This window comes from Phacochoerus africanus, chromosome 2 (genome assembly GCF_016906955.1).
Source record: "Phacochoerus africanus isolate WHEZ1 chromosome 2, ROS_Pafr_v1, whole genome shotgun sequence".
NCBI lineage: Eukaryota > Metazoa > Chordata > Mammalia > Artiodactyla > Suidae > Phacochoerus > Phacochoerus africanus.
In genome coordinates, this window is record NC_062545.1 from 2,375,021 (window position 1) to 2,398,871 (window position 23,851).

Here is a 23,851-nt window from a genome sequence, read left to right on the forward strand (position 1 = left end):
TGGCGTATTTGATCACTGTCACCGATATTTCAGAATGACAGCAGAAAGTGCTTCAGGGACATTGTTCCTCCCTTCCTTAAGATAAAAGCCCTCCTGCTTTTCCTTGGGTTTCCTTTGTCCTTCCATGAAGAATTGTGTCTCATTGAAAAAATGTTCCGCTGAGCAAGGAAATAGCCTAGCGGCCATCACAGGTCCTCTGCAAGCTGTGGAACTACAGCAGGAGTGAAGCCACGGCTCCTCTCTAGATTCATTGCTTGTAACGGCCTGGTTTGCAGGTACACTTACATAATGCTGGGTGTTGAGATAATTGCGTAATCTGGTTAAAAAACCAGCTTTGAATCGCTGCCCACACGTTACAACACTTTTCTGTACTTGCTGAGCTGCACAAATGGTTGCAGATGGTCGATTAGAAGGAGAAGACGTGTTCTGCTTTCCACACACACAAAAATGATGATAATAAGGTGCACCTCTCAGATAAAGGGGGGAAAGGAGCAAAGGGAGGCCAGGAGATCTGGGTTCTCACCTAAACTGTGATCCTCCTGTGGCCGGAGATCCTGAACCAAGCGCAGGTATTTCCTGGCGGGCAGGTGTCCACGGCTCCCCAAGAGGGTGCCGGGTGAGGGTCTGTAGTGGGGCCGCAGGCAGGGGACCTTTGCATAGAGCCATCCATGGGGGAGGAAGCAAACTGGAAATGGCCCGTCCTGGGGTCAGACCCACGCCAGCCTGCGGCTCCCCCGCTTACACACCTCTGCAAACCCCAGAAGCTGCCCCAGTGCCCCTTAGTCCTGGAGCCCTGTCCATGGTCCTGGGGGTTCTGCAGGCTGGTCTGCAGGGCGCCATCATTTAGGATTTTAGCTGAGAAGTGAGTGAGAGAGAGACTAAGAGAGACAGAGGAGAGAGGGAGGAAGGGAAAGCGAGAGAGAGGGAGAGAGATGGGGAGGGGGGTGGGGAGAGGGCGGGAGAGAGAAGGGAAGTGAGTGAGCTGGAAGCCAACAAATTCAACCCTCTGGACCCATGCAGTGTCGCCCAGGCTCACCTGTGCTTACCTGCCTGAATCGGTTCACCTTTCCACCCAGCATTCCAGGCATGTTGATGCTTTTGGACCTCATGTCTGAGGCAGGCCATAGTGCATGCAGGACACAGGCCTTCGAAATTCACGATTTCCTGACCCTCAAATGATGACAGCAGAAAAAGGGCAATAAGCCTGGACCCTTCCCGCCACCGCTCCCCGTGCCTCCAGGCAGCCGGAGAACGCCCTCTCCTCCACCTCCTGGTTCCTATGCACATTCCATGCGGTGTGTTTCAGGGTCTGTATGATGCAGAGATGAAGGGTTTCCCGCGGGAGCCCCAGATGGGAAGCCCAGGGGACGCCTGTGCCACCCCCAGAGGTAGAGAGGGCTCCTGCTTGGCAGCGTGGGGGCTGAGTGACTTGTGCCTTTCTGGTGATTCCCCACAGAACGCAGGAGCATGCTGCCCAGGGGATCTTCCCCATGGAGTCTGCATTTCTGTTTTTAAGAAGCAAGAGCCTGAAGATATTTCAGCCTCGTGGCCGATGTACTTGTAAGGACAACAAAGATTCTTTTAACAAGAATAATGTAAAGAGTGCCGTCTTTCTGCCCCCACGGCGACCCCTGCCCATCAACCCAAGTCCTGCGCACGGTTCTCAGCTCTGTGCGAGGAGCCCCTGCACACCGGCCGAGGGCCTGGCGAGGTGCAGGGACTGTGCCTCCAGCCTCCTGTCTGCCTCATCAGCCACCCTGGCGTCTGCAGTCCAGCCCCCAACCATTAGCCCTACTGAGCACCTGCTCCGTGCAAGATGCGGTTCTCGCAGTGGAGTCTGTGGATGAGCAAATGTAAAATGCCCCCTCCCCACAAGGAGCATGGGAACTCACAGGAAGGACCGCCAAGAACAAATACAGGCTGACCTGGAGACACGGCGGCTTCCGGTCCAGGGCCCGTGATGAAGTGAGATTTGCCCATCACCTGAGTGTGTGGTTTCCAGTGCAGAGAAAAGGTGTGTTTACACTACACTGGAGTCTGTTAATTGTGCAGTTGCCTTATGTCTACAAAAGAAAAGGAAGGTACACAGCTTAATTAAAAAGACTTTACTGGAGGAGTTCCCATCATGGCTCATCCATAACTAATCTGACCAGTATCCATGAGGACGTGGGTTGGATCCCTGGCTTTGCTCAGTGGGTTAAGGATCAGATGTTGCCACAAGTTGCAGCTTAGGTCACAGATCCAGTGTTGCTGTGGCATAGACTTCGACTGCAGCTCCAATTTGACCCCTAGCCTGGGAACTTCCATATGTTGCAGATGTGGCCCTAAAAAGACAAAAAAAAAAAAAAAGACTTTATTGCTAAAAACGGCTCACCATTACCCGAGCCTTCAGTGATCTTAGTAAGAACTTCCAAGATCACTGATCACAGACCACCGCCACAAACATAAAAATAAGGAAAAAGGTTGAAATATTGTGAGAACTGCCCACCTGTGGCACAGAGACAGGAAGTGAGCCAGTGCTGTTGGAGAAATGGCGCTGATAGACTTGCTCAATGAAGGGCTGCACGACCTTCCGTTTGTAGGAAAACGTGGTACCTGGGAACTGCAGCACAGCCAGGTCCACCTGTAACTGGAATACAAGCTGAGACATTATGGTCAGTGTATTAGTTACAAAGTAACAAGGGGTCCATAGAAGAAAGAAGTTCTCTCCCACAGGGAAGAGAAACTCCTGAATAAAAGATCCTGAGTTGGGCCTTGAAGGTGGAGGGGCAGGTGCATTCCTCTTTGCAGCGCCTGGTTTCTGATGCTGCCAGGTGACTCATGATAGCTCACCTGTGACTTAACTGCTTCCTCAGAGCCAGAGGAGTTCATCGATATATTCTGAGCATGTAAAAAAGATAACGGGGGAAGACGGCTACACACACAGAAACACACATGCCCCTGTGCACACACCACCGAGACGTGTGCATTAATTTTATAAAGTGCTGCATTTGGAGTTCCCATCGTGGCACAGCAGAAACCAATCTGACTAGGAACCATGAGGTTGCAGGTTCAATCCCTGGCCTCGCTCAGTGGGTTAAGGATCCAAAGTTGCCGTGAGCTGTGGTGTAGGTCGAAGACGAGACTCGGATCTGGCGTTGCTGTGGCTGTGGTGGAGGCCGGCAGCTACAGCTCTGATTCGACCCCTAGCCTGGGAACCTCCATATGACGACACCATTAGAGGGAAGGGCCCCGGAGAAGATGCAGGTGTGGGAGTGATTGTTGCAAATTCATGTCAGGGAGTCCTCTGGTGCTGAAGTGGGTTAAGGATCTGGCATGGTCACTGCTGTGGCTTGGCTTGGTGCTGTGGCACGGGTTTGATCCCTGGCCTGGGAACTTCCACATGCCTCAGGTATGGCCAGAAAATAAAAATAAATCAAATAAAAGAATAGATTCAGATTGGAATGTCCAGATCTGTATCCAGCAGGCCGTTATAAATATGAGATTGGAGCTATGGCGAGCTATCCGAGCTGGAAATACAGGTTTTGAGATGAGCTGTGTAAAGGCTATGGATGAAGACAGTCAAGTGGTGAGCTCCCCGGTGGGAGTCATTGCTTCATGGATACATGAAGTCATTCACTTGTTCAACTAAGGAGCATCGCTAAGTGTCCCTCCCATCCCAGCGGCCTTCCTGTCCAGTGGGACACAGTGCCTGCTCTCCTGGCTCTTTGTCGGGTCCCAGCTACAAAGGCAAACGAACTGCCATAGTCATTGTAAGGAGTGTGACGCGGGTGTGTGTGTGTGTGTTACACTGCAGGTGTGCAAGAGAACAGCATGAAAATCGGTGGGGTAATGGGGAGGCGTGTGTATCAGTGTGAGCCTACGTGTGTGTGTGTGTGTGTGTGTGTGTGTGTGTGTGTAGGAGGAGTTCCCGGAAGAGACGGCACTAAGTGAAACTTTGAAACATGGGAAGAAATTGGACAAATGAAAGTTCTATTTAAAAAAGAACAAAAACACTATGTTCCAGTAATTTAAAGTCAGAACAGCGGCAGGAAGGCGCTCCTACTGCTGCGAAGTAAGGGAAGAGGTCGAAGAGCTACCTGGGGACCCTGTGGGCTCATCTGGGACTTGAACTTCTTCCTACAAAGTATGCGACAGTAGTGACGTCATAGGTACAGGAGGGGCTTGCCCAGACTTTTAAGACACACCAGAATGGCTTGTGGAACGACCCCAAAGCGCCCTGTAACCAGAGCCACAATCCAAGGTGTGAAGAATGCAGACACGTCACTCAGAAGCCCTCAGCCCACACCTGAGATGCTCCTAGAGCCTCAGGAGACAGGTGCCCCAACCCCGGCCCCCCACGGCATCTCTCATCCCAGCACGGCTGCTGGGGGCCACAGTCAGGGCGGCTCAGGTGTGGGATGGCTGGGCTGGCAGGGGTCAGTGTGCCCAGCCAGGCTGAGGGCAGAAGGAAAAGCAGCTCAGACAGGGAGCACGTGACAGCGGGAAGCGTAGACGCCTCCTGACCCGCAGGCCTGGGTCATCCTGCCATCAGTACATTCCAACGGGCTGTAAGAAAAACAACACAAATTAAATCTACCCAAAGAAGAACTGTAGTAATCAAGAGCAAAATGCAGCCGTGGCATCGACCATCAGCAGCATTGACCTGCCACAGGCAAGTCCTAGGAGAGGGAGAGGGAGCCCGAGTCCGGCTCGGGCACAGTCAGGTCTTATTCCAGATGCTGCGTCTGTACAGAGGGAGCCCCCTGCTGGAGTGGCCTGTCCTGGAGCCCAGCCCGGACCCTGGGTGCACCCTCCAGGCTCACCAGCACCACCAGGCCCTCCCTGCAGGCGGATCTCCTGGGACACGAGCTGCACGCAGGGACCCTCACCCTTTCTAGAGGGGGCTTCTCCACCCGTGCTTCTCAAAGATGTGGTCCCTGAAGCTCCCAGCCCACCCCCACTCTCCAGATGCCCTCCTTCTGCCAAGGTGTCAGCTGGGCCCTGCGTTCCGAAGGCCCTAGAGAATCTGCCTCCAGCTCCTGGGGTCTTGGCGTTGGCTTATGCAGAAGCATCGCTCTGTCACCTTTGCATGGGACACAGACTCTGGATTTAGGGCCAGCCTAGATGTGATTGCATTTGTGAAGACCCTATTTCCAAGGAAGGTCTCATTCGCAGCTTTGCAGGCTGGGACTTGACAAGATCTTTGGGGAAGACACAAACCACACCCCCCGTCGTGTTAATGCCGCATGAAATTGACAGGGTCCCAGGTTTGTCCTATTTTTAGACGGTTGTTTAAAATACTTCCAAGCTGAAATGCTTTTACACATGCTTTCCTGTTTGCAACTTCAGTCTGATCCTTCCGTGAGGAGATGATTAAGCTGAGGCAGTTGTTCCCCCCGGCAAAGGGTGACAGGCTTGGCGTCGCAGACTTCCTGAAAAGTCACCCGACCCCCAGCTGGTTGTCCTGGGAAGGAAGCACAGTCACAAGAATAACCGGAAGCAGTGATGCCATTGGGGGGGGGAGGGGCAGACGAGGGAGACGGGCACACATGGGTCAGAAATGTGGGCTGCACACTGCACACAGCGGTGCACTTGGGATGTTCTACTGTGACTCTAACATCTGCTCCCTGCTGAAGGATTCTTTTTGGGGGGTGGGGGGCATATGTCACATCTCCTTAGCGTATAGCTGACTTGGCCCTCAGTTCTGGGAGGTGATGTGCTAATTACTGGCTGGAAGGGAGGTGGAGGGAGGGAGAGAAGCGGGCTGGGAGCTGATCTTCCTGAGCCAGTCCTCATCCTGCACTCTGTCCTGCATTACAAAGCAGGGGTGGCTCTCTGCCTGGCAGTCCACTGCCCGATTCACTCATTATCCACTCAGCAAATTTTTGTTTGGTGTGTTCGGGCATCACTACAGGCACTGTGTGTGGTGGTTTGCAAAACAGACACCTTTCCTGCCCTTGCAGAGCCTACAGTCCACTGGGGATAAAAGCATTAAGCACATGGTCGCACGCATACACCCAAGTGTTCCATCGAAATAATTGCCTTTACCTTGAGAGCATCTGCGGGGTGCGTGGGTGACCCCAGAGTTTGTGGAAAGAACCCCTGAAGGATTGGTGTTGGGGGTGAGGGCTGGAGGTGGATTGTAACCTGTGAGTGTGAGTGGGGGCACAACACTGTGCACAGGGGTGCAAATATGTGCCACCGCCCCGAGACCCTGAGGCGCTGAGAGCAGGACGGAGAGTGTGGTGAGAGGAGCGGGAAGGACCAAGGTCAGTTCAGGCGTTGACATCAGACTCTTCCCACAGGTCTGGGTGAGGGCCGGCGGACGCGGCGCGGGTTTGTCGGAACAGGAAGACAGAAGTAGGTTCAAGATTTGTGTGAAAACATTATGGCTGTTCCATGAAGCCGCTGATAAAGCATTGGCTTATATATGTGGGAATACTATTAAAATCGTATTTAAATTTTTTCCAATCATTTGAGGCTATTAGTAATGAAATAAAAGTGATCCTTATGGTAGGGTAAGAAAAATTTGTATGATAATAAATATGTGTGAGATTATTTTTTAGATAATTTACTTATCTGTGCTTTGTGGCCTAGATTACAACAGTCAATTTTTTGAACATATTTCATGCAAACTTGGAAAGAAAGTACAATCTGAACAGGTTGGGTATATGTATTCATTTTCTTAAATGTATTGTTTATTCAAATATTTACTGATTTTTACTTCTCTGCTTGATTTATCATTTATTGAGAGATGTGTTAAGTTTTTCCCCAAGGGATAATGTGTTTGTCAGTTTCTCCTCTTGAGTCTGTCAATTTCTGATTAATGTATTTTGAAGCCCTGTTATTTGGTGCATGCAAGTTTGGAATCACTGCGTCTTCCTGGTAAATTGAAACTTTATCAGTATGTTGAAGTTTTTTTATATCTTCACATGCTTGGTGTGTAATTTGTATGACACTAATATTGTTTCATCAGCTCTCCTTTCATTAGTCTTTGCGTGATATCTGTTCTTTTATTTCAGATTTTATGTGTCCCTTGTTTTAGAAATATCTCCATAACTAAGTTTATTTTAAACCATTTTGGACTTCTTTGTCTTTTAACTGGAGAGTTTAGCCCGTTACCATTGATTGTAATTTTTGATACAGTTTGACTTTTTTCTACCCTTTTAGTTTGAGTAAGGTCTAGGATTTCATTTTGCCTTTTTTACAAACTAATAATTAGCACGGTACTGTTTCGTGGATGTTGGAAGGAGACATGAGCTTCCAGGAGCCGAGAGAAGGTGACATGAGAACCATCTCTGCACTGGCTTCCTTTGCCCCCTGGTACCCGAGGGGACCGTGGCAGGGGCCGGAGGGATGCTGTGCTCGCAGTGAAACTGCATCCCAGTTGGGGACGCTGAGCTTGGGGTGAGCAAGCCTGCTCTTTGTCTCCGTCCCTGCAGACGCAGCCCTGAGAAGTGGCCAGGGTGGGCGTTGTGTCTCACGTCACACACACTCACGTCCCACGCTCAGCACGCGTGGATGCGGAACGCACAGACTCTCCAGCCCGTGGCGGTGCCACTCCCAGCAGTTGGGTTTTCCACTGACCCTGCTTCTTCTGAATTTCTTTTTCCCTTCGTTCTTGTCTACTTTTGGAATATTTTCTTGTTCTATACTTTTGTCTCGATTGGTTTAGCGATTGCAGTCTCCCCTATCTGCTGGTTCCGCATCTGTGGATTCAACCAAGCTTGGCCCCGTCGACTGTGCGACCCATTCTGTGAAAGGGATCGGGCATCTGCAGATTTGGGTGTCTGAGGGGGGCTCGGAACCGGTTCCCCAAGGATACCATGGGACACCTATACTCAGCACACTTCTATTTTTTAATTTGTTATTCTAGATATTTTAGCATGTATATTTAACCTAGTCTAAAAGCAGCCTACATCTTTACTGACTTCCAGAAAAATACAAGGATTTTAGAAGATTCTAGCTCCGATCACCTCCTTCCGCATAAACTATTTTTCCCGTCAAGATTTATTTTCTTACTTAATTTTTCTTTTCATGCAGTCGCTGAATGTTTAGCTTTCCTTGTATGTTCTCATTGGGAGTGAACTTTCTCAGGTTTTTGATGTGGAAGTGTCTTTATTTTGCTCTTGTTCTTGGAAGAGTTTTTGCAAAGTGGAGAATTAGCACTTTGCATACATCGTCCACTCCCTTTTGGCCTCTGCTATTGCTGTTGGGATGTTAGTTGACACGCTAACATTTATTTGTAGAACCATCTGTCTTTTCTTCTGGTGGCTTGGGAGAGATGGTCTTCCATTTGGGGCATTCTTCAGATTTACATAGGTATGAATTTGTTTTTAAATTAATTCTCCTTAGGATTTTTAGTCCTCTCTGAATATGAGAATTGGCACATTTTATCAACTCTGAGAGTTCTTGGGTATCGTCTCGCTCCTTTGAAGAGGGCGTGCATCTACTTTTCTTTCTCTCTCATCCTAAGGCTCAGAGGCTACTGGATTTTTCTCCCTGTAAGCTTCCATTCCTCTTAAACTATCTCTTCTCTTTTGTGCCTTTTTAACTCTCTGGTTTGCATTCTGTCAATTTTCAGCAGGCTAACTTTTACTAACTCTTTCTTGGGCTTGGTCTAAACGGCTGTGTAAAGTGCCTATTGAATTTTTAATTTAAATTGTTATAGTTTAATTTTGAAAGTTCTGCTTTGGTTGGGAAATCTGCTGATCACGTTATAGTCTCTAATTTCCTTGCGATGCCCTCTCCCCTTTTTGTTTTGAAGCATATCAAGCAAGCATGTTTTCTGTGATCTGTACACAGGCTGAGCCTCGCAGTCTCTATGTGTCTGATTCTACAGCTTGTTATCTGTACTGACTCTTGCTCCTGGAGGCTTAGCTGCAGTTCATGGCTTGAGCTCACACTCCTGATCATTTCTCCGTGTTTAAGCTTTGAGACACGTTGGAAGACGATCCTCTAGAGGATTTGCACTTGCTTCTGCCTGGCCCTTGGGCTGCTGTAATCCTGGATCCCCCAAAAGGTAAATTTCTGCATGGAGTTTCCCAGGCCACTCTGGGAGTGTGGATTTTGGCCTCAAACTGGCTTGAAGGTGAGCCCAGAGACCTGGGGGGCGTCCTTTGCTCCTTCCCTTTGCAGGGCACGCACCTTCGCAAGCACCGCTCCTCCTGCGAGGGAGGAGTTGCCCAGTTCACCTTAGTGCCCGCCCCCGCCAGGGGCCTGGCTTTCGGGGTGGGACCTGCCCTCCCCGCTGTGGGCCTCAGGCTTTCCCCAGTCCCCTCCCCCATTTCCCAGACCCTGTTAAGACCTCGGGTGTCAATCCCAGGGACTGAGGCGGGCTCCAGGACCGATCTGCTCACAGCACTGCTCGCCTTGGGAGAGTGTTTTCTTCTTCCTCTGGTTCTCCTCCCTCCTCCCCCTCCTCCTCGTCCTCCTCCTCGTCCTCCTCCTCCTCCTGTGATGTCTTATTGAAGTTTAGGTGATTGGCCAGGCTGTGGTCATTTCTGCTGCGCAGCGAAGCCACCCCGTCTTACGCGGGCGCACGTCCATTCTGATCCTCTCCCTCGTAGGCCGGCGCGTAGCACTCACTGGGTAGAGTTCCCTGTGCTGCACCCGCCGGCCAAGCATCCATACCTCGGTGTGCACCTGCCAGCCCAGACCCCCGTGCATCCCTCCCACCCGCACCAGTCCTTCCTGGCGACCGTAGGTTGTTCAGAGTCCTCGAGCCGCTTCCTGCGGAGAACGTCTCCTCCTGGTTCTCGGACTTTGTTCCCCCCTCACCGTGGGCTCAGTCCTCCTTGTCTCTCTCTCTCTCTTTCTTTTCTTTTTTTCTTTTTTTTGTCTTTTTAGGGCTGCCCCTGGGGCATGGGGACGTTCCCAGGATAGGGGTCCAATCAGAGCTGCAGCTGCCGGCCTACACCACAGCCCCAGCAATGCGGGCCAGGAATCGAATCTGCGTCCTCCTGGATACTAGTCCCGTGGAGCCACAACGGGAACGCCCTCAGTCAAGCTCTTTAAAGAAGAGGATTTGGTTGCATCCGGCATTTTCTGTATCTCAGGAAATCTCCCTCTACTTTAGACCTGCTCTATTGCCAAGACTGCCCCTGCCCGCCGGCGGCCTTCTGGCGAGGAGGATGAAGAGTGGACACAGGCCACCACGGGCCACCACAGGCCATGGAGCCAAAGCCCCTGTTGTTTGGCTTTTAGTCCCTGAGTATTTGTCAGTGTCTTCCTCTAGTTCCCATCTCTAAGATAAATATTTGGTGCCTGAAATGCTGTGGATGTCTATGAAATATTTTTTCAAAGATAAATAGTTCTTGCTAAAAAAAAAAAAAAATCCTGGCAAGGATTCTACCTTCTCCTTCATACCCGTTCCAGGTTTTGAGAGACTTTTCTATTATGAGAGGTGGTTTTTTTTTTTTTTTTCCTTTTTAAGTTACAAACAGCCTTCCTGCCATAGTTTTAACCTGTTTCCTCTTCTCTGCTAACTCCCTTCCTTTTTGGTTCCTCTGTAATTTATGCACAGGCTCCCACTGGCAAGGACAAGCCTCCTACTGCTCTGGTCACAGCTCGGTCCCGCACAGGCCACTAGACCAAGGCCTCTGTGAGCCTTCCTCCCCATCGTCTTTGTCCCGAAGCTTCACTGCACTTCTGTGTTCGCCTTCATGGCAAAGGGCCAGCAGAGCAAAGCACACAAATGGGGCTCAGAACAATGGGCCTGTGTGGCCCCCGAGTCTGGAGGCCCACAGCCCAAGGTCAAGGTGTCAGCAGGCGTCCTGCTCCTCTGACCTCGTGGGGACTCCTCTCTTCCTCTTCTAGCTTCTGGGTGTGGCCGTGGCGTTCCTTGGCTTGTGGTTGGTTGGTTGCTTGCTCGCTTTTTAGGGCCGCATCCTCCGTCTGTGGAAGTTCCCAGGCTAGGGCTCGAATCAGAGCTGCAGCCACTGGTCTACACCACAGCCACAGCCGTGCAGGATCCCAGCTGCATCTGTGTGTGCCCTACACCGCAGCTCGTGATCCTTGACTTGCGACCGCGTCGCTCCATCCTCCGCCTCCCTCGTCCACACAGCCACCTTCACGGGGCTGCGCTGTCACATGGCCTTGTGGGTTTTTTTAAGACTTTAATTCTCTCTACTACGGTTGATTTACAGTGTTCTGTCACTTCCTGCTGCGCAGAAAACTGACCTCATCACCCATATACACACATTCTCTTTCTCACATTATCCTCCTTCCTGTTGCGTCACAAGTGACTAGACAGAGTTCCCTGGACTACACAGCAGGATGTCTTTGCTTGTCCACTCCAAAGGCAATCGTTTGCATCTATGAAGCCCAGACTCCCAGTCCATCCCACTCCCTTCCTCTCCCCCGTGGCAACCACAAGTCTGTTCTCCGAGTCCGGACCACACGGCTTTCTTTTGAGGACCCCGGGCCCACCCTCCTCCAGGACAACGCCCCCTGCACTAATCGCACCTGCAACGACCCTGCTGCCAAGTAGGGCCGCAGTCTGAGGTCCTGGGCCTCAGGACTGTCACATGATTTGAGAGGGGACACAACCCAACCCTTTGCCCCCCCCCACACACACTCTAGAAAAGACCGGCTCTCTGCATGAAGGTTTCAGAGGCTTAGTCCCACACGCACACGTGGTCAGAAGCCTCACCTGGTGACCCTCTGCTGCCTCATGAGTGAACTAAGTTTCGCAAGGAAACCTACTTTGTGCCGGGCAGAGCGCAGCATTCTGCTGCCAAAGGCACTCAGGCTGCCTGTCCCCAAAGCTGTAACGAAGCCTCCGGAGGCCCCCTGGACCGTGAGATGCTCTGACTGCAGCATCTCGGCCAGGTGGAGCTGGGGCAGAGATGAGGGTCGTAGCCTGCAATGCCACGGCTGCCCCCCCTTCTCGTGATGGCTCCTGATGTCGGCTACTAGAGCGCCCGACACACCGCGACCCCGGGCGCTCACGGACGTGCAGGTCTTGTCTGACTTCTTCTCATCCTGTTGTGTTCACCTCCCTGGACCTCAGGGAGGGGTTCTTCTCATCCTGTTGTGTTCAACCTCCCTCCACCTCATCGGGGGGTTGAGCTCACAGAGTGCATCTCACAGTGTTTGTGGCTGTGCTGCCGGGATGGAATAATGAGGTCGGCCCAGATCTTCATAACCAGCAAACCTCCGACGACAAGCATCATAAAACCCCTTTCAGCCAACATGTACAGTGGGCTGCCAGCCTTGGCCATCCTGAGTATTTCCAGTGGGTGGGAGAGGTGGACAGAAGCCAGGAGGGGTCATGCAGCTGGATAAGGACATCCAGGCAGTGGCCACAGCGCATAGCCCCATGGAGCCTGCAGGTTTCTCTTTACACAGGTGTCAGCGTGGTGGACATGGGGTTGGGGGGGAGGGAGCCGCAATGGAGCAGAACACAGCCTGGCAGCTCTGGCGTTCACACGTTATCCCGGCAGACCCGGGGAGCTGTGGTGCACTATTTCCTTCTAAAAAGGTCAACTTGGGAGTTCCCGGTGGCTCAGCTGGTTAAGGATCCAGTATTGTCACTGCTGTGGCGTGGGTTTGATCCCTGCCTGGGAACTTCTGCATCCACGGGTATGGCCAAAACCACACCCCCAAAGTAAAAAGAGATCAGTTCAGTAGTGGGATTGCAGGTGGGCTGTGGGGGAGAGCATTTAGCCAGGAGTTGCTGTGTTCCGGCAAGAGCAGGGCTGGAAGGAAGGGAGACAGGTACCAGCTCAAGCCTGAGCTGTCGCACATCCAGAATGAAGAGGTGACAGAGTGGCCGGTAGTTCTCATCTTCCGTTCTGGGGACAGGGTGACTGCTCGTGCCCTTCACACACCAATTCAGTTTAATGGAGAGAGCTTTCAGATTAGAATTCTGGAACTGGGGGCCTACTCCTTTCTCAGGCATGCCCTTGGTTTTCTGGGTGAAACTCTAGGATTTTAATGAATAACCCCTTTGCCCAGTGCTCTACGTTTTACAGGGCATCTCCTCATACTGGTTCACTGCGTGGAGTTGCCGGTTTCATAGGTGACAGCCTTGCGAGGAAGGTAGACAGGTGTTTGCCCCGCCTCCCTTCCCTGCACAGAGCGGGCTTTCTCAGCCTCCATGTGCGCTTGGACGGGCTCCTTCTGTGCGGGGCTGTCTGTGCACTGCTGGGGCTCCTCGGCATCCCTGGCCTCTGCCTGCTGGAGGCCAGCCGCATCCTTTCTGTCACCCCCAGCAGTGACAGCTCACAATGTCACCAGACTTTGCCAAATGCCTCCTTGACCAAAGCACCCCCAGTTCTAGAGTCTTGGAAGATTTCGGCAATGGTGAAAGTCACAATCAGAGCAGTGCAGTGGGGAGAATTTTTCTTTCTTTCTTTCTTCCTTCCTTCCTTCCTTCCTTCCTTCCTTCCTTCCTTCCTTCCTTCCTTCCTTCCTTTCTTTCTTTCTTTCTTTCTTTCTTTCTTTCTTTCTTTCTTTCTTTCTTTCTTTCTTTCTTTCTTTCTTTCTTTTTTAGGGCTGCACCTGCGGCATATGGGAGTTCCCAGGCTAGGGGTCAGATCAGAGCTGCAGCTGCCGGCCTACCCCACAGCCACAGCAACGCCAGATCCAAGCCGCATCTGTGGCCCACACCACAGCTCATGGCAACGCCTAGTCCTTAACCCACTGAGCAGGGCCAGAGGTCAAACCCGCATCTTCATGGATACTGGTTCGGCTCCTAACCTGCTGAGCCACAACAGGAGCTCTCCAGCGGGTAGTATCTGAATTCAAGATATTTCCCTTTCCAATGCCCATTCCACGAGGCAGTGCTTCTGACCACTGTCCATTGTTAGTGGTCGCCTCGTCACAGCTGTATTGAACTGAACCAGGAGTGCTTTTCTGTGCAGCTCTGTCTAGTCCGTGTCCAGTACCAGATCATTTCATTTCCGGAGGAGTTTCAGCCATTTTCTTCACCTTGTGCATTGACTGTATTTTCGTGTCTTCCTGTATTTCCTCAGGCCCGAGATGATAATTTTATGTCTACAGCCTGTAGGTAACTTCTTAGTCTCGGTCTGTAGCTAAGTCCGCACGTCTGACTCCGTAGTCGGTTGTCGTGCTGGCTTTGCCGGTGGCCTGTGTCCTTGCGAATTGTATGTTCAGTGGCTGTGAGCTCATGCTCCTGGGAACTGCATCCCAGGGAATTCGTAAATCCGGGTTAAAGTGGATTTCTCTAGACAGCACGTCTGTGTGTTCCCGCTAGATGCCTGGGGTGAGACCTCCTTAAATTCCCAACCTGAGTTTGAGGCTTTACGTATGTAGGGAGTGAATTAGGGCCACAGCCTGCGCCAGGGCTGCCCGTGCTCACAGCGTTGGGGCGGGGGTGGGGGGGGTGGTCCCTGCCCAGCCCTCTCCTGCCCCCGTGCTCAGTCATGATCCCTTGTCTGCATGAGAAGGGGGGATTTTAGTCCACCGGGCTCTGAGGGCAGAGCCCTGCCCTCCCCTACCCTGGATGGGGAGGGGGCCTCTGTCCCCCATGGCCCTCCCAGGTCAAAGTTGAGTCTTTGACCCTCTCAGGGTTGCAAACCTGGACGGCTTGCTTGGCTCATCACTGACCATACCCATCGCACGTGGTTTGTTGCCCACCCTGGCGTGGGCTTGGGTGGACACACGCCTGCCTCTGTTTCTCAAAGTGAGCTGGGAGGGCCTGGCAGCCTCCTTGGCTTTCTTTCCCATCCTGAACAAGAGGCCCCTGCGTGCGCTCTTAGTTTTCAACCTGCCCCAGAAGTTAGCATTTCCAGTCTGGGGGCTGATCGAACTCAGACAGCAACTCTTTGCCTGGCCTGAGTGTCCCTCTCGCTGGACGCCTGCAGTGTCCCTTTCAGGGTCAGGCTTGGGAGGGCAGGAGAGAAAGGCTCAACCCCTCGGGCCCAGCCAACCTGGCCTGACCTTTGCTCTCGTGGACGGCTGTCTTGTCTTCTTCAGAGGGTTTTGTGGCTGGAGACCCCCCACCCCCCACCCCGCCCCCGGCTGCAGCCCACTTTTAGCAGCCTCTCTTTTGGGGGGTTACGAGAATTCTCCACTCAGCCCTGGGCCCGGTGCCGAGCACTGTTGCTCCGGGCGGGGGCTCGGGGACCTCCACACAGGCCCCTCTCCGGCGTGTCCACGTCTGCAGGAAACGTGGATGTGTCCTTTTCCTCTCGAGCCCGAGGAAGGCAGGCCCCTCCCGGGGCCTCCCTCTTCCAGAAGCCAGACCCCAGCACACCACAGCTCACGGGGGGCTTGAAATAAAGGAGAGGACGTCCCCTCATCCAGGGTCCTTAGGGTGGGGGAAGAGGACTTGGGTGGAGCCGTGTTGATTTTGCCCAGGTCACTTTCCTGATGGAATCTCCCTCCCCTCCCTGCCCAGAGTGGCCGGTCTGCCCGGACAAGGGACAAGGGACAAGGGGCAGCTCCAGGGCTGTGGAACAGACTCTCGGTTGTCAGCCTTGGAATTCTGAAATCGCAGACCTCTTATCTACGGGGACTTGGTGGGGAATCAGTATGAAATTCTCTCTGTTCTAAGTCCTCAATGACCCAGTTCTTCGGCAGCCAGGACCCTGCCTCCTCTGTCTGCCCGGGACACGTCTCCTGGTCCGCAGAGCTCACCCCAAATGCCACCTCTTCCTTAGCCTCTCCAGTTTGGATTGACTTCTCCTTTGTCTGTCCATGAACCATTTTCTTATGCGGTCCTTGCACGTTAGGTACACGCTGCCCCAGGTGCGTGCATTCCCCTCCTTCTCCTCCACACGCGGCTGTGAACTTGGGATGGGGGCGGGTCGTGATGGTACCGCTGCTCACAGGAGGAGCTCTGTAATCGAGTGTTGTGCTGGACTCAAGGCACACTGGCCAGTCTGAGCCTCTTTAGAAGCAGCAGTAGCCGTGGACTCAGTCCCAGACTGACCGTGCCGGAGGCGGGGAGAAACCAGAGCTAATCGGGCATCTGCCAAGCTCTTGGTCTTCTCTCCGCCTTCCCACCCTGGCATCGGGCACCAGCCTTTATCAAAGTCACCTTTTCTTTCCCAATGTTTGCAAAGGGTTGTTTGGACTCAGGTAAAAGTGGGCCCTGATTCCCACCCCAGATTTTGGGGTCTGGAGGCCATATAGGCAGACACAGTGGGGGCAAATGATTGCTAGAGATTTCGATGCCGCTCTCTTTTACCAGGACAAAGACAAAGGTAAACAGACTTGTTCCTGCAGTGAAACGGATTCCTCAGTTGAAATTTGAAAGCTTCTTTCTTCTTTTTCTTTTGAGATGTTCGAGTTCCATAGAGAGCCATGTCATCGTGCTCAAATATACGGGATCGTGAATGTCTCAGAAGACATTTCCTTGTCCCGTTACACCAGGTCACAATGCTCTTGTTGGCAAAACACAAACCTTGATCTGGGCCTGCCCCCAGGCTTTTGTCCTGAGCACGTTGCCCCTGAGAGGGCATGGTTGGCAGATTGTACTCCTGAGTCTGGCTGGTCGTACCAGCTACCCCTGGCCAGCCCCGCCCTTTTTCCTGGAGCTGGTGCCCGGCCCCACGTGTGCTGTCCATTAGCTGCTCTCTGCCAGAGCAGCAATGTGGCACAGCCCTGGCCTTGTTTGCTTCAAGCTGGGATGCCTGAGTGGTGGTGGCAGGAGACACAAGGGGGTAAGAAGCTGGTTCCCAGAGGACAGATAACAGCTCTGCAGCAGAATCCCTGAGGGAAGCAGGAACCGGTTTGGGGCATGTTGTGTTTTCATCTTAGAGATGCTCAATGGAAACACAAAACATGAAAGTGTGCTTAAGCTCACCATGCAAGGCAGTGGCAACCCCAGGATCTTGATGCTAAACCCTGCGCTCACCACCATTAAAACCCAGGGAGAGTATCTGACCTCGCCTCTTGACCCAGACACAGCATGAATTTACCGGTCCTTATTTCACGGCATCCACCTTCTTTTACTCACTTTAGCAAAGATAGCCAGACGCAGATATTAATGCCACCTTTGATTAAGCCAGGGGATGCTATGACCTGTAGATTTTTTTCACAATCTGCCTGACAAAGCAGTATTTGTCTCACAGCACAGCATGCAAGAATGCTTCTGGACTTTTCCGGGGGTGGTGGCAATATGCTAATGAGATTGACCCTATTTTAAACCTAAAATTACGTGGGCAGTGCACAAGAGGATGGCAGAAAAGGCTCCACAGTGTCCTAAGCTCACAAATCTGGAACTGCCTACAGTCCTCTGGTGAGAATTTCTGGGGGGAAAAAAGGTGTGTTCCCCTTTAAGGCAAATCCCTCACGGCCCTATAGCCAGCAGCTGGTCTCTGAGAGCCCTGACTCAGGACACTGTGTGTTCAGGCCCTGATAAGTCATCCGTTTGGATAATTTTCTATATATGGAGTCGGAGGTCAGGGAGAACGGATGTGTGTCTTTTGTTCTCCAAACACAGCAGGGAGGCTTCCCCAGCTGGCTGCCGGGTAGGGATCAGTACATCACTGGGGGGAGGGGGGGCGCGCTGGCGGACCCCCAGGTCGAGCTCCTGGGCTTTGGGGATGGAGTGCCTGAGGAGCCACTAGGGCCAAAGGGCGAAAAGAGGTGCAGAGCATACGTGTGCAGGCTCGTGGTCCCCTCACCCCCCGACCCCCCCGCCCCATTTCGTTCCATTTTCTAGAAGTGCTTGCTAATCAACAAAATTTTGTTCGGAACAGAAGAGCAATATGCAAAAGTGTGTGTGGACGTTTTAAGGGCAGAAAACCTAATGAACATACCAAGCTAGAAAAAAGCCCAGCAGGCCAACGAAGTAGAACAGAGAGCAAGCGACAGGCGCAGCTGAGCAGCTGCACTGCCAACCCCGCGCTGAGCACTACACTCCGCGGGCTCATTAGGCATGCGCCGCTGGGGGCGCTGATTGGCGGAGGGGGCGGGGGGCGGGGTGGAGCCGCGTGGAGCGGAGTGCGGGAGGAGGCGGGAGAAGAAGTGAACGCCTGGGGCAGTGAGGCGGTGGGCGCTGATTGGTAGTAGTGGCGGAGAAAGAGGAGGTGGGCGTGGCTGGGTGTGGCGACTGGCTCTGATTGGCGGTAGTGGCGGGGGGCGGGGAAGGGGCGAGGCTGTCCAGGGCTGGTCCTCGCTGGACCTGAGGAGGAGGAGGAGGAGGAGGAGGGAGAGAGAGCCTGGGCCGGCGGACTCTGATTGGTGGTAGTGGCGGAGGGTGGGGCGGGCAGGCGGGTGCTAATTGGCAGTAGTGGCTGCGGGCGGGGCGGAGCGGGGCGGGGCTGCCCCCGGGCTGGTCCTCGCAGGCAGCGGGAGGAGGAGGAGGAGGGGGAGGAGGGAGCGCTGGGCCCCCGGCCTCCGTGGCCGGCTCGGCCTGCCCTTTGTGCCCGCAGCCCGCGCCCCGCGCCGATGGCCGCCGCGCCGGGCTCCCCGGCAGCTCGTGCCCTCACACGGACCTAACCCCGCGCGCCTGGGATGCGCTGGGGATGCGCGTCCTCCGGCCCTGCGGCTCCTCGCGGCTGGGCGCCGGGCGATGGAGCTGAGCATGAAGAAGTTCACCGTGCGCAGGTTCTTCTCCGTGTACCTGCGCAAGAAGTCGCGCTCCAAGAGCTCCAGTCTTAGCCGACTCGAGGTAAATGCCCTGGCCTCTGTGCGCGCAGGTTCCCAGGTCCCCGCCGCGCCCTGGAGGATGCTGCGGGTCTTGGGGCCATCCAGAGCCCTTTCCTATTGTCACATGCACATTCACCCCGGGACCCATGTCGGGGAATTAAAGTTGAGAGCTAGTCCGGTTTTCCTAAAACCGAACCTTATTGTTGGGACTTAGTAATAATTGGACAGGTTCTTGGGTCCTCGGCAGGGACGGAGCTCTGCCCCCATTGAATTTCTAACTAATTTTGTTCCACCCTCTGCGCAGGATTTGGGGTGGTCATCCTGGTCCCGCAGAGCTGCTCTGGGTGGGAAGGGCATTTCAGCCTGTGCAGCCTCCGTGTGGCACCCCAGAGTCCCAAGTACAGAACCTCCCAACCCTACCCTCGGCTGGATGGCTGGTGTTGATTGGGTTTATTTTACAGAGCCACACAAATACTACCATGTAGTGTAGATCATTTGTGTATTTGAAATCAGTGAAGAAATGACAAAAGGAGCTTAGGAAAAAAAAAAAAAAAGACAGCAACACAGCCTACTTGGACCAGTCTGAAACAACGATGCTCAGTAGTAAAGCGCCTGATGCAATATCCTTGCAGCCCCAGGTTTGATAAAGATTCGTCCTGAAACCCACAGGACTGAAAATCATGTCCTTTTTCTCCGGTTTTGCATCTTGTCATCTTTGGGTTTCCAGAGGTGTCTGCAGATGGTTTTCCAGTGTGTTTTGTATTTCAACAATCATATCTTAATCTCTTCATCCCAGTGTCCAAACTACATTGTGGAATCTATAGATGACCAAACCGTGAAGCATGTTTCAGTAAAAAAAAAAAAAGAGAGAGAGAGACACTGTGGGGTGTGTTTTTGGGGGGAGGGAGGGCGAGGGAGCTGATGACAGAACCTAGAGAGTTCTTTTGACATTGCCCTCGCCTTTGCCACGGGCTGGCACCTATGGAGGTTTTGATGTGTTTGTTTCTAATGAAGTCAAATCGATTGAAACAATGTCACATTTTTCATCTTGGGTTTCTTTGTCCCGGCTGCCATGATATTAAATGGAGACATGGGTTCTGTAACAATTAAGCGGTCTTTAAGCAAAGCTCAGGAATGGACATGGAGGCAACAGGAAATTACTTGCTTTAAAAGTTTCTCTTATGATATCACTAAATGAGAATTTTTTAAGTGCTAGGTAGAATCTTTGTGGCTGGTTTCTGAGGGTAAGCCATATCTTTCGAACAAATACAACTCTTAATTAATGGAGGAGGATGGCTTTAAACCTTATGTTGACAGAAATGAAGCATAAGTTCATTGAAATAAGTCGTTTTCCTGGGTGTCAGGTATTTTCAAAATGAAAGTTGACCAAAATAATAATAATAATAATACTCTTGGAAGAGTATTTACCTTTATACCTAGTAAGTTTTTCTTCATCGCAATGCCAAGTTTATTGTAAAGCCTCTGTCTCTTTCCAGTCATTGTCCTTGCCAAGGGGAGGCAGTCAACTCCCGGTGTCGTTCAGGACACTGGCAAACCCTTGCAGGGGGTGGGGTGGTCCCAAATCCTGCCAGCAGGGTACACTCACCTGTGGTGGTCCAGTTCAGCAAAGAGAACTGGGTTGGGGGAGTGCTTCAAAAATTAATGTACTAGGGACCCAGCGGGGACATAGAAATGATGTTTCTTCAATGCAAAAATAAAATTTCTATATGTAAAATAAAACCACGAATAAGCCATCAGATATGCAGAAGGTCAAACTGAGGAGAAAGAAATGTAGTCTATCAGCCCGCAATCACGGAGCACTTAGCCTGATCTGGGTGCCCAAGCTCAGCCCGTAATCACGGAGCACTTAGCCTGATCCGGGTGCCTGAGCTGGGTGCTGGGCAGAAGTGCTGATACAAGTGGTCAGCACGGATGCAGTGCTCGGTTCTCTGCAGATGCTCTTAGCAGCTGCTCTCGGTTGATACGTGTGAAAATCCAGATAGACACGTGTTACAATCCTTATTCTACTGCTAGGGAGGAAAAATCCTCAGAACAAAACCCTGAGAATTGTGCTAAAAGCTTAACAACAGATTCATCCTGCAGGTATTTTCTAAGAACCTGCTATGCGTGCAGCCCTTTTCTGGGCATTGTAGATCCAGCAAATCCAAGACCTAGAAGTCCTGGCCTCATGGTGCCCCCACCTAGTGGGGGATGTCCTTAATGGCTGACCTTGTGCTTCAGTCCAGTAAATTCCATATGCCTGCCAGGCTACCTTCCATCACTTCCCAAGGAAATCCGTTTGTATACTGACAGCAGACCAAGGAACACTTCCTAAAAATGTGAAACTGAGCAGGGAGGTTTGTCAATAATTTGAGGTTGAGAAATAGGACATACAAAGTTCTTGACATGGGTGTATATTTATTCCTTCTCTTTGGACTAATGAAAAATAATGCATTCTGCAAAAAGAAGCATGATATTTTAAAATTCTTTTCGTAAAATCTGTATTTTAAAATATACACAGGAACTTTGAAAGAGTTTGTTTTTTTAAATTAAAAAATCGAATGAGTTCCTGTTGTGGCTCAGTGGTTAACGAATCCGACTGGAAACCATGAGGTTGTGGGTTCAATCCCTGGCCTTGCTCAGTGGGTTAAGGATCCGGCATTGCCGTGAGCTGTGGTGTAGGTTGTAGACACGGCTCAGATCCCGAGTTGGTGTGGCTCTGGAGTAGGCCGGTGGCTATGGCTCCGATTAGACCCCTAGCCTGGGAAACTCCATATGCCTCGGGTGTGGCCCTAGAAAAGACAAAAAGACAAAAAAAATTTTTTTTTAATTAAAAAAAAATTTAAAAAAAATCTAATTACATTGACAGACAAGTAACTGTAGTTATTTTAAGATTGAAACAATATCATCTTTATCAAAAAGGCTTTTAGGAAGAGACTCGGTGTTTCATACTTGTTTTTAAATTTGACATGACTGTGGTCAGCATTGCTCAACACTTGGTAAACTCTAACCAACAGAGAGGCCGGGTTGTTTAACCAGATTTGAAATCAGTTTATCCTGTAAAATATTTTCATAGTGTATCAGCATTGTACCTTCTGAGGTGGCTGGATTATTGACTCTGGCAAGGATGATTTCGGAGATTTTTACAGGGAAACTGGATAACTCGCATGGATTTCTGCATCATGCCCTGGAAAAGTGTCAGGGCTCAGTGCCTGCCAGACCGCCACCCCTAAGAAAGGTCTGATTTCAGATCATTGACAGCATTGCCCGAGAACCATAGCACCTTCCCAGAAGGTGTAACCATTGCCTCTTCCAACTGTCCATTTTATAGATGAGAAAATGGGACCCAAGGAAGTAAAATGACTTGTTTATGCTCCTGTTCCTAAAATGTCTGACAGAAGGTTCTTATTATAAGAGCATGTGCTGCCTATTATCAATTTTAGCCATCTTAGGGTATATGGTTATTGGAGTTTACCATGTATTAGATGATGCATGAATGAAGGCTATCGTACGTATTTATTATTTTTTTTATTTGGCTGTGCCCGAGGCATGTGGAAGTTCCTGGGCCAGGGGTCTAACCGGAGCCATAGCTGTAAACAGAGCCCCAGCAGTGACAGTGCTGGATCTAGCCCGAGGAGCCACCAGGGAACTCCACTATTAAAAATTTTTTAAAGAAAACCAGTCTGGGGGATATTTTAGAATGTGCTCCAAATCCTAAAATTATTCTAGAGAACCTTTTCTGGAAGTTAGACAGTTCCAGGTAAATTTAGGTTTTGCACCAGATTTACTAGAATTGGATTCTCGCTTCTGCCTCTCACAACAGGGCAGTTCCTTAAACTCTCTAAGCCTTATTTTTCTCTGCTGTGAGATGAGGATGCTAAAAGTTCCTGCTTCATGGGGTTCCTATGACAATTCTGAACCACCATGTGTAAAGCCTTAACCCAGGGTCTGGATGATAAAGCTGGCAATCAGTCACTCTTAGCTGCAGATATTGAGAAAATATTTCCCAGGTTTACTGATGTTTTTCATATTGTTCGATGTCTGCTGGTTCGTGGGAAGGTGAGATTGTCCCTATGGGGTGCGGAACCCAAGGCTTGCGAGACCTCAGTCAACTCCCAGCCTGGGAATTCATCGTTGAGACGCCCCTCCTGAGCGCCCTGGGATGGAAAAGGCCAGAGATGGCTTCTCCCAGGCTGGACTCCAGCCTCTTTCATTCGCTAGGACTGGCCTCATTTGCTAAGATGGGGTTTCCCTCGTCTCCCGGGATGGCCGTGTTCTTCCTTATCTTGTGTGTCACCCCGTGACCCGAGAATGCATCACCACCGCAGGTCCCAGAGCTGCAGCCTCCAGAGCTCAGGCTGCTTCTCAAGTCAGGACCTGCCCCAGCATCAAGGGGCCGACTTAGCAGTTTGGGGAAGGACTCCTCCCTACTCACCCTTCAGTGCCCCCCAGGAGAGCGCCCAGTACCCCGAGGAAAGCCTCCAGTGTGAGCAGGCTCCAGAGCCCAGCTCCGCCCTGGGCAGGGTTGGGAGAGGTTGACTAGCAAAGGCTTGGGAGGGAAGATGGGTTTTCAGGGTGAGATGTATCTATCAATTTGCCACACGTATCAGTCCTCAGTGTCAGTTCATTTAGGGACACTTGTTTTTTGCTTGGGGTGAACAAAGCTGGGAAGTTGGTTCTCTTTGATCATCTGTCATTTCAGCCGGTTTTGACATCTTCACTGAAAGACGTCCCAACGACCGGTAGGAACAAGAGGCACGAGGGTCTGGCAGATAAAACATCCATTTAGGATTGTACAGGCTGTGCCCTCAGAGCATCTCCCCCAGGTTCGGGAGAGAGGAAGCCCTCTTTCCGGTCATGGAGCACCTGAGGTGGGCTGCTTTCATGTTTTAAATAGATGGAGGCAGCGGAAAGAGTCAGCACCAAAGTCTTTCAGTGAAGACGTCAACGTGAGATGCACAGACCGTGAGAGGGGAGCTCAGAGCAGGGAGGCTGGGCTGGGGCCCGCTGCCGCCGCCGCCTCTGGGGGGAACTGGAGGTTATGGTGAGGGCGGGCCCTCCAGGTGGGACAAAGCAGCTCCTGTGAAGACCCGGGGCTGGAGGCGACCCATTCGGACAGCAAAGACTACGTCCCTCTCTCTTTTGTCATTGTTTTGTTTTGTTTTTACTTTCTGCATAGAACTTGGAAAGAGTGGGAAATAAGATCAGAGCAGCACGTTGCCAGTTCCCACGTCAGTGGGCCTGGAGGGGCAAGGGTTGGGAGGGGCAAACTGTTGAGTGGAGAAGAATGTCATTTATTTGC

General features: G+C 51.7%; 1 protein-coding gene across 4 annotated transcripts in view; it reads left to right on the plus strand.

Annotated features, from left to right (window-relative positions):
- The window catches only part of RPS6KA2 (ribosomal protein S6 kinase A2), a 318,051-nt gene that overhangs the window by 156,845 nt on the left and 137,355 nt on the right, over positions 1 to 23,851 (plus strand). Inside the window, exon 1 of one of the 4 annotated variants that reach the window (XM_047769755.1) lies at positions 18,239 to 18,571. The exons of the other annotated variants lie outside the window; for them this stretch is intronic. Within the exon in view, the coding sequence (XP_047625711.1) occupies positions 18,473 to 18,571 (99 nt within the window). The 5' untranslated portion in view covers positions 18,239 to 18,472. Of the gene's footprint in view, positions 1 to 18,238; positions 18,572 to 23,851 lie in introns of those variants that run through there. 4 annotated transcript variants of the gene reach the window in all.